The sequence below is a fragment of the Colletes gigas genome, unplaced genomic scaffold (assembly GCF_013123115.1).
Source record: "Colletes gigas isolate AHSC1104 unplaced genomic scaffold, ASM1312311v1 Colletes_gigas_Sc00018, whole genome shotgun sequence".
Taxonomy (NCBI): domain Eukaryota; kingdom Metazoa; phylum Arthropoda; class Insecta; order Hymenoptera; family Colletidae; genus Colletes; species Colletes gigas.
The window spans coordinates 3240493-3249780 of NW_025106647.1; the positions used below are offsets into that span (position 1 = coordinate 3240493).

Here is a 9288-nt window from a genome sequence, read left to right on the forward strand (position 1 = left end):
AATCAAATTATATCGCGTTTGGTCTTATTTTAATCGAAAAACTCTCACAAATATATTGGTAAAAGTTTCAATAAAGAATTCTCATCTTTGCATTATGTACTACATATGCATTGTTTCACAGATATTCGTGCCCAGATTCGGTTACACTACTCGGAATGCTCGACATTGAGCTTCTTTGGTGTGTCAAGGAGAGTCTCGTCTCATTGTCAGTTGCAGGAATGACTACTGTTCACTTATTCAATCAAAAATGACTCGTAGTTATCCAAACATTGTTCTTTAGCTCAACTGTAAAAATATCATTATATATTCTCTTGAACGCTAATGGGATTTTACTCGTACAACAAATAAATAATTCTTTCGAAAGACAAGGATAGTTCAACTAATTCACGAACAGAGCCCAGTATCTGACGTTGAATCTTCTATTTTGATTCTGTAAATACTTCCTGGGAATATTAGAATAGTAGGTGTTCGTTCTATTGGGTTGGCAACTAAGTGATCGCGGATTTCATAACACAATACTTGAGATTGCAGAGAAGCTCAATGTATCGCATACATGCGTTAAAAAAAAAATTAAAACAGCTTGGCTGTGTCATGAAACTCGATTTATGGGTCCCTGATCAGCTCAAGGAAATTCATTTGGCGCAACGCATTAGCATCCGCAACTCGCATCTGAAACGCAACGGAATTGATCCATTTCTGAAACGACTGATTACTGGCGACGAAAAGTGGATGATTTATAACAACGTTAATCGGGAAAGATCGTGGGTGATGCAAGATGAACCAGCCCAGAAGATACCAAAAGAAGATTATGCTGTCAGTTTGGTGGGATTATAAAGGAGTTCTGTACTTTGAACTTTTATCAAGAAACGAAACGATTAATTCAAACGTGTACGTTCAACAACTCGTCAAATTGAGCGATGCAGTTCAAGGAAAGCGGCCATAATTGGCAAATCGTAAGGGTGTTATTTTCCAGCATGATAATGCAAAGTCACTCGCCAAAAATTATTGGAACTAGGTTGGGATGTGTTGTCACATCCACCATATACCCCTGACCTTGGATCTTCAGATTACCATTTATTTCGTTCCATGCAGAACTCCTTAAATGGTAAAATTTTTAATGACGCTGGTGATGTAAAATCGCATTTAATTCAGTTTTTTGCCGGCCAAAAATCAGAAGTTTTATGAACATGGAATTATGACACTGCCTGAAAGATGGCAAAATGTAATCGATAAAAACGGACAATACCTAATTGAATAAAGTTATATATTTAAGCAAAAATTTTGAATTTTCCTTCTTATTTAAAATACGCGATCGCTTAGGTGCCAACCCAATATTATAAAATGAACGTTAGAGGGAACACGGAAGCAGAAATCGAGAGCGAAAGTGGTCCGATAGGAATATAGGGCAGGGAACTATTAGCCCACTTTTACCGTTCTCAATTTCACTCGCCTACATCTGGTTGCCCACGACCGACTTGCCAAGTTTCGTTTCGATTCGTTTTCACTTTCGCCGGCCGTTGCCGTCGTCCTGACCCGACCCAACCAAGATTTCTATTAAACCAGCACACGATTGTTGAACAGATCTCTCCGAGGAAACTGGAGTTGTCCTGGGTCAGAATCATGTTTACTTTCGCTGCTCGCTAGGCTTCCACTTTCGATCTTCGCAACTTTCGATTTCGTGCATCGCCCCCCTCCCCGAAACTAACGCTGAACCTCTTTCAAACTTTCGATTTCGTTTATCTCCGTCTCAAAAAACATTAGTTTGATCGAATACAATTTTACTACTGATCAAAATTAGATAAATTAAATAAACAGAACACGTAGTTAAATGAAATTAAAACGACAGATACTTGAAGAATAATGCAATGGAAATAAATGTGTATTAACTCGGACAAAATTCCAGTCGAGTAAATTTTTTACAATTTTTATTAAAAGTTTCGACCACTTCGATAGATATAGTGTTAAATTAAACAAGTATTTCTCTATACATGAATAGATTTAAAAATTAAGTAAATAGAAATATTTATTCAATCAATACTAGCCTTTTGTTACAGATGGAACGAAGCAGTTTACATAGGGACCATTCGCAAATAATATATATGCATAGTTATTTTGAGTTTATGATTACGTTTCTGAAGTAATTGAAATGAAACAAGGTCTCAACAATAGCATAATGCTCTAACCATAGAAAGACTTTTAAATTCTGTCGTAAATTTCTAAAGGAAATTTCCATTATCTCCACAAAAAATAAGCTGCTTTCATACACGCGTTTCAAAATACGCCCATGCTCGTGTAATTAACGAAGATTTGTGTACCTTGTCTCTCGTGTTTTCGGTTTCTGTCATTTCCACGTATCACACTCAAATCTGATTCTTGTAACGATAATTAATAAAGCTTAAACAACTGTATCCCTTAACAATAAATATTTCCTTCCCATCCATACGAATCTCATTTGTTTTAAATTACTATAACATCATTTTCTTATTTAAATTAATATTAGAAGATTTCAATGAATTTAGTATTGGATGAATTATTAACTTTAGGGTATAACTAAAATACTTTAATATTTCAGACTATATAATTTGTTAAATTGTTAAGTTTAATTACAACGTCAATTTAATACGTAAAAATTACTTTCTGCTGAATTATTTCAAAAAATATTTGACTCAAAATACGTTAATATTGACTGTCACAACCAAGTTGATTATTTTACATATTCGACCAAACAAAGTGATAAACATATAAAATTTTTGTTACATTTACATCACTTTATTGCATAAAGATAATAACTTTGAAGTACTATTTATCACTATTCCATAATCACAATTAATAATCAAGATTGTACAAACTAAAAACAATTCTATGTAATAGAAACTTACATTCTGATCTTGCATAATTAAACTTACGTTGTGTTAAAAACTCACACGAAAGCACCTTTTAACAACTGTTAACAATGAAGAACAATTCTAGAAATATCTTGAATAAAAATCATATTTAATTTATTGATATTGCTAAGTATAGAATTATTGTAAGGAAAAGCACAATTTAAATTGAAATACAACTTAGAAATATCAATTCTATTTATAACATACCGTACACAAGTGTAACTATACTGCTCTAATAAATTGTATTTACTATTCCTGTCGTTTAACGATAAACTTACGTATGCAAAATTCGAGAAATCTTGTTTGGCACATAACAATTGTTTACGATACGTCAGAATATTACATGCGAAATAAGATGAATCATTGTAATAATAGCTGTAAATTTTATCTGAAGACACGATAAGAAACACTTATCAAGCAGCAACTGTATAAAAGAACCAGGTACATCTCAACAGAACAGTTGAACAACAAGATGCTGTTGTGTTAAGTGCGAAATATTTAGTGGAAGTTACTAACATGAAAGGTAATTTTGAAATTATAGTATAGTTGCAGAAATTAACTATAATAGTCACTCGTGAAATGTGTAATTAACACGTTAAGTCAAACTTACAACGTTTCTTTAAAACGCTTGCAACGGACAAACCTCGATACTTGTACACTTTTAAATTACTTGCATTAAGAATGCCGTAAATTAATAACAACATCAACATTGAATGTCAGTTCAGATAAATTGTTTTCAATATAAATTTAAATTAAATTCAAATTAAATTGATTATAATTTATTTAATCTAAATACGATACAATTTGCATTTTAAGAAAACACGATGTTAAAAATATAAAGATCCAATTCCAGTGGAAAATATGACAGAAATATTGTGAATAAAATATTAAATGAAATCTTGTAGATGAATTAGAAAAGCAGAAATATTTTTTCAAACTTAAATCTCAACACTACGTATTAAAAATATTTCTATTTACATACGATAATGCAAACAATATTATTAATAATAAGTGTGTTATTTGTACTAATCAGTTTTTTATTTGTCTGTTGATAGGTATTAGTAGCTTATTGCTCGCGTGTTTAATTATTTGTACCAACGGTGCTCCTTCGGAGAAATTAGAATGGAAATCCGTGTTAGAGATACTTAAAACGTCAGGTGATTTAAAGAAAGAAGAAACAGTTTCATCGCTACCAAATGTAAATAATGCAGAAGATTACAAACAATTGATTCTAAAAAAATTGATATCCAACGCTGCTAAAGACAATGACGATACTGACGAAGAAAAAAAACTTGAAAGTAGTTTACGATGGCCCTTAAAACTCCTAAAAAATGGCGACACCATTAAAGCTAATGGCGATGATTATCGTAGTAAGCTTAATTCGTTTGATGCGAAAAGTATTTGGACAAAGTACGCCAACGCAATTTCTGATGAAAACAATTCTATCAAAAAGAGTTGGAAAGAACCTCGCAAATCTGATAGGCTCAAAATGCTTCTCAGACGAAAGGAGTCCGAAGAAAATGGCTCGGACGAAAGCGATTCTGACGACGAAAAGTCTCGAAGAAGGGGTAGACATCCAAGAAGTTCTGACGAAAGTGATTCTACCGAGGAAGATTCTGACGAGAACAATGGCGGACAGATTCGCCATCGAAGAGGTCTTCGCGATAGAAGGAGAAAGCATTCTGACGAAGATTGCTCGGACGAAAGTGATTCTGACGAGAAGAAACGCAAAATAATTGGTGAAATAACTTCTCGCGATAAAAAGAAAAAGCATTCTGACGATTTCAGTTCTGAGGAGAAGAAACATCGAAGAAACCGCCACAAGAAACTTCGCAAAGATTCTGACAGTGTCGAAAGCGATAAAAAACGTGCGTCGCATGAAAAGAGTAATCGTGAAAGGGATTTTTGGAAAAAATATTTTAACTCGTCGGACAAATCCGATTCTGATAAGAGCACCGACAGTAAATCAAGCAGAAGCCATAATTCTTCGGTATCTTCGGATTCGAGCGAAAGCAACGAGTCAGGCTCCGAAGAAAACAAACTCAAAGAACATTTACGGAACGCTTTCCGAAATAGGGAGCGACGCAAAGAGATAATTGAGATGCTGGTTAATCATTCTGTAAACGAACACATGGATCAGGAATGGAGGAGGAAAGTGGATTTAAAGAAGAAAATACTGACGGATAAACTGGATGAGATTAGGGAGAAAGTGAGGCGTATTTGCAACATCACAGCGGGAAACAAAGATGATAAAGTCAACCAGGTAAAAGAATGCGCGAGGAATTATATTTCCGAAAATAAAAGCATTGCGATATCTTTGTTGGAAAATATTGTACGCGCGAAATTGTCGGAAAACGATGGGAATACGACAGAGGAAAATAATTCGCGGCTCTCGGTGATTGTATCGGTATTGAATAAACTACAATCGAAGAAAGATTCGATACTGGACGTAGTGGAAAAAGAGAATCGCGAGTTTGAAATTTCTGTAACCAAAACTGCACAAGTAGGCTTAAAGAAACACGAAGATAGCATCGCCGTCGCAGGTAAAATTATATAATACTATCGAATTTAACCTTTAAAATTGTTTATCAAATATGTACGACTACGGTCTAAATACTAATTTTTGGAGAAATGTAAAAACAATTTCCTTTCCGAACATTTCTCACATTATTATCGTTGTCATATAATAATAACAATAATAATAAAACGTTTATGTTACTATAAGATACAATTATTTACATTTCTGTATTATATTTGAATACAGTTTTGATTATTGCAAAATTGCTTGTCTGCAGAAGGTGAAGCACAGGCAAGTAAAAACGAGATCAATGGTCTTAATGATGACAACAATGAACCCCCAGCAGCCACCAACTTAGAAAGTGAGAAGAAACCTTCCTATAACAATACGTATCAAGGCAATTCAAATAATTCACAACCTGTTTTGCTGAGTGCAGAACAGACGCCCAAGCACTCGCGTCCAAAATCAGAAACAAAACTTTCAGAAAAGGAACTCGACATAACGAATTCTGTACCATCGGTTAAAAAAGTCAACAAACAAACGGAATTAAATGTGAATGAACAAATGGATGAGAAGCAAACTGAGTCGAATGTGAAAGAAGTATTGGATGAGAAGCAAGCTGAATCAACTGTGAAAGAAATATTGGATAAGAAGCAAGCTGAGTCAAATGTGAAACAAGTGTTGGATGAGAAGGAAGCTAAGGCGAATGTGAAACAAGTATTGGATGAGAAGCAAGTTGAGTCAAATGTGAAAGAAATATTGGCTAAAAAGCAAGCCGAATCAAATGTGAAACAAGCGTTAGGCCAGAAGCAAGCTGAATCAAATGTGAAACAAGTATTGGATGAGAAGGAAGCTAAGGCGAATGTGAAACAAGTATTGGATGAGAAGCAAGTTGAGTCAAATGTGGAACAAATATTGGATAAGAAGCAAGTCGAAGCAAATGTGAAACGAGTATTAGACGAGAAGCAAGCTGAATCAAATGTAGATAAAGAATGGGATGACATACAAGCTGAGGCAAATGTGAAACAAGTATTGGACGAGAAGCAAGCCGAATCAAATGTGAAGCAACTATTAGTCGAGAAGCAAGCTGAATCAAATGTAAATAAGGAATGGAAAGACAAGCAAGCTGAGGCAAATGTGAAACAAATATTGGATGAGAAGCAAGCCGAAACAAATGTGAAACAAATATTAGACGAGAAGCAAGCTGAGTTAAATTTAAATAAAGCATGGGGTAACAAGCCAGCTGAGTTAATTGTGAAACAAGTATTGGATGAGAAGCAAGCTGAGTCAAATGTGAAACAAGTACTGGAAGAGAAGCAGGTTGAGTCAAATGTGAAAGAAGTGTTGGATGCGAAGCAAGCTAAGTCAAATGTGAAACAAGTATTGGATGAGGAGCAAGCCGAATCAAATGTGAAACAAGTATTAGGCAAGAAGCAAACTGAATTAAACGTGAAACAAGTGTTAGACGAGAAGCAAGCTGAATCAAATGTAAAACAAGTATTGGATGAGAAGCAAGCTGAGTCAAGTGCGAAACAAGTATTGGGTGAAAAGCAAGCTGAGTCAAGTGAGAAACGAGTATTGGATACGGAGCAAGCCGGATCAAATGTAAAACAAGTATTAGACGAGAAGCAAGCTGAATCAAATGTGAATAAAGAATGGGATGAGATGCAAGCTGAGGCAAATGTGAAGCAAGTATTGGAGGAGAAGCAAGCTGAGTCTAATGTGAAACAAATATTGGATGAGATGCAAGCTGAGTCAAATGCGAAACAAGTATTGGACGCGGAGCAAGCTGAATCAAATGTTAACAAAGAGTGGGATGTGAAGGAAGTTGAGTCAAATGTGAAGGAAGTATTGGAGGAGAAGCAAGCTGAGTCAAATGTGAAACAAGTATTAGACGAAAAGCAAGTTGAGTCGATTGTGAATAAAGTATGGAATGATAAGCCACTTGGTTCAATTGTGAAACAAGTATTGGAGGTGAAGCAAGCTGAGTCAAATGCGAAACAAGTGTTAGACGCGGAGCAAGCTGAGGCAAATGTGAAACAAGCATTGGATGTGAAGCAGGCTGAGTCAAATGTGAAGCAAGTATTGGAGGAGAAGCAAGCTGAGTCAAATGTGAAACAAGTATTGGACGCGGAGCAAGCTAAATGGAATGTGAAGCAAGTATTGGATGAGGAGCAAGCCGAATCGAATGTGAAACAAGTATTAGACCAGAAGCAAGCTGAGTCAAATATGGGTCAAATTCAGGCGCAAGCTGAATTAAATGGGAATCAAGTATTGAATCAGGAGCAAGCTCAATCAAGTGGGAATCAAATATTGAATCAGGAACAAGCTCAATCAAATGGGAATCAATTATTGAATCAGGAGCAATCTCAATCAAATGTAAGTCAAATATTGGAAAACGCGTTAACTGTGGATCAGACCACTATCATTTACGAAGACAATACCGCGGTAGTTTTATCATTCAATACTGTTGCTTCGGAAAGCAGTTCACTACAGGAAGCAACTAGTGCAAATCCAAAAGATACTATTCTTGGTAAAGCAAGTCTAAATAATACGTCATAGGAAACAATGTTAATGGAAAGAACTAACGTTTCATTTTTTTACAGATGTTAAACTGAGAAACGGAAATCTATGGCTACAATGAAGGGTATTGCATCATACTTAAGCTGAAGACAAAATTTATTGCACAGAAATTAATCTATGAAGGAGAAAAGATGAATGTTACAATAATATAAATTTCAAAAATGAATTCATTATGTACATCGATAAAGAAGTGAAAATATTATGTTTCAATCAATTAAACTACAAAAGCAAAATAATAAATAAATTTGATATTATTAAATACCGTATAATATTTTAATGTTCCTTATATCCATGCAATAAAAGTATGTTTGTACAGGAGAATATTGTAAAAATATTACTTATAAAAAACTATTATGATACTTGGAAGATTATAATTTACTAAAACATAAATTATATAATATAATTTGTATATAATAGTATACTTCGTGTTGTTATTATTATGTCATTACCGTTTAGCAATACTATGATATAATATATTGATAAATAATTAAGCAGTTAATAATACTTGTATCTTATGATGTTGATTTATCAATAAGAGAAAGATTATGTCAGCTTGTATATCTATTAAAACGTTAAAAAATTGACGTTCACGTTCATATTTATGTATTATATATAAAATTTTATACTTTTTTGCAACCAGTGGGGTAGTCTCGTTCAAATGAAATAAAGTAAAAATAAAATAAATTAACTGTTTGGAGATTGTAAATATAATATAGTTTCATCATTGTATTATTATTGTCGTACGTTTATTGCCGATAGCAAACAACAAATATTTAACGATTTAATGCGTCATTTGATATGTAAGATAAAAGATAACATGTTACTGATGAACACAATGATTTATAGAACTTATTACGTAAAACGCCCAAAATAATGGCTCACTTCGGCCATTATCTTGACAATTTAAGTAAAATAATAAAATTAAAAATAAAATGACAATAAACGTGTTAATCGTTTCATACTTTTCCTCTGTATTACCAATGTCAAAGATTGTTTCGTAAAACAAAGTAAGAACATCAGATCAGTTTGTGTCGAATAAAATGAGAAATAATGATCGGGTCTCGGTTTGTCATAATTTAATTTATCGTAAAAATCTTTTTAATTAAACAATCAATCAAAATAAAAAAATTTTTTTTCATGTTCATCGTTAATCACAGCAATGTTTAATTAATCAATTTTAGTCAAAGTCTAATTGAATCGATCGTATCGAAACAAATCCTCTCTGATTAGTATCAAATTTAAATATTGTGAAGTCAGTAATCATTACTTTGCACCTTATGTAAATTCTGATGTTAAGTTATA

The 9288-nt window shown here is 33.6% G+C and overlaps 1 protein-coding gene across 2 annotated transcripts; it reads left to right on the forward strand.

Annotated features, from left to right (window-relative positions):
• Positions 1–3296: 3296 nt before the first annotated feature.
• Positions 3297–8189, forward strand: LOC122400454 (glutamic acid-rich protein-like). Of its 2 annotated transcripts, none has more exons than XM_043401937.1 (7): positions 3297–3408; positions 3941–4836; positions 5011–5428; positions 5684–6612; positions 6769–7134; positions 7252–7782; positions 8010–8189. In XM_043401937.1, the coding sequence occupies exons 1-7, from the start codon at positions 3402–3404 to the stop codon at positions 8019–8021; spliced, it is 3159 nt and encodes a 1052-aa protein (XP_043257872.1). In that variant the 5' UTR covers positions 3297–3401; the 3' UTR covers positions 8022–8189. The 2 variants fall into 2 exon arrangements, with proteins under 2 accessions (XP_043257872.1, XP_043257870.1); XM_043401935.1 differs by having other exon boundaries at positions 3941–4833; positions 5008–5428; positions 6769–7182; positions 7261–7782.
• The last annotated feature ends 1099 nt before the right edge of the window (positions 8190–9288 follow it).

Coding starts and splice junctions, on each gene's coding strand:
- LOC122400454 (XM_043401935.1), top strand. Junction 4,834..5,007: donor CGGACAAATCCGATTCTGAT/AAGAGCACCGAC, acceptor AATCATTCTGTA/AACGAACACATGGATCAGGA. Junction 7,183..7,260: donor ATGCGAAACAAGTATTGGAC/GCGGAGCAAGCT, acceptor GAAGTATTGGAG/GAGAAGCAAGCTGAGTCAAA.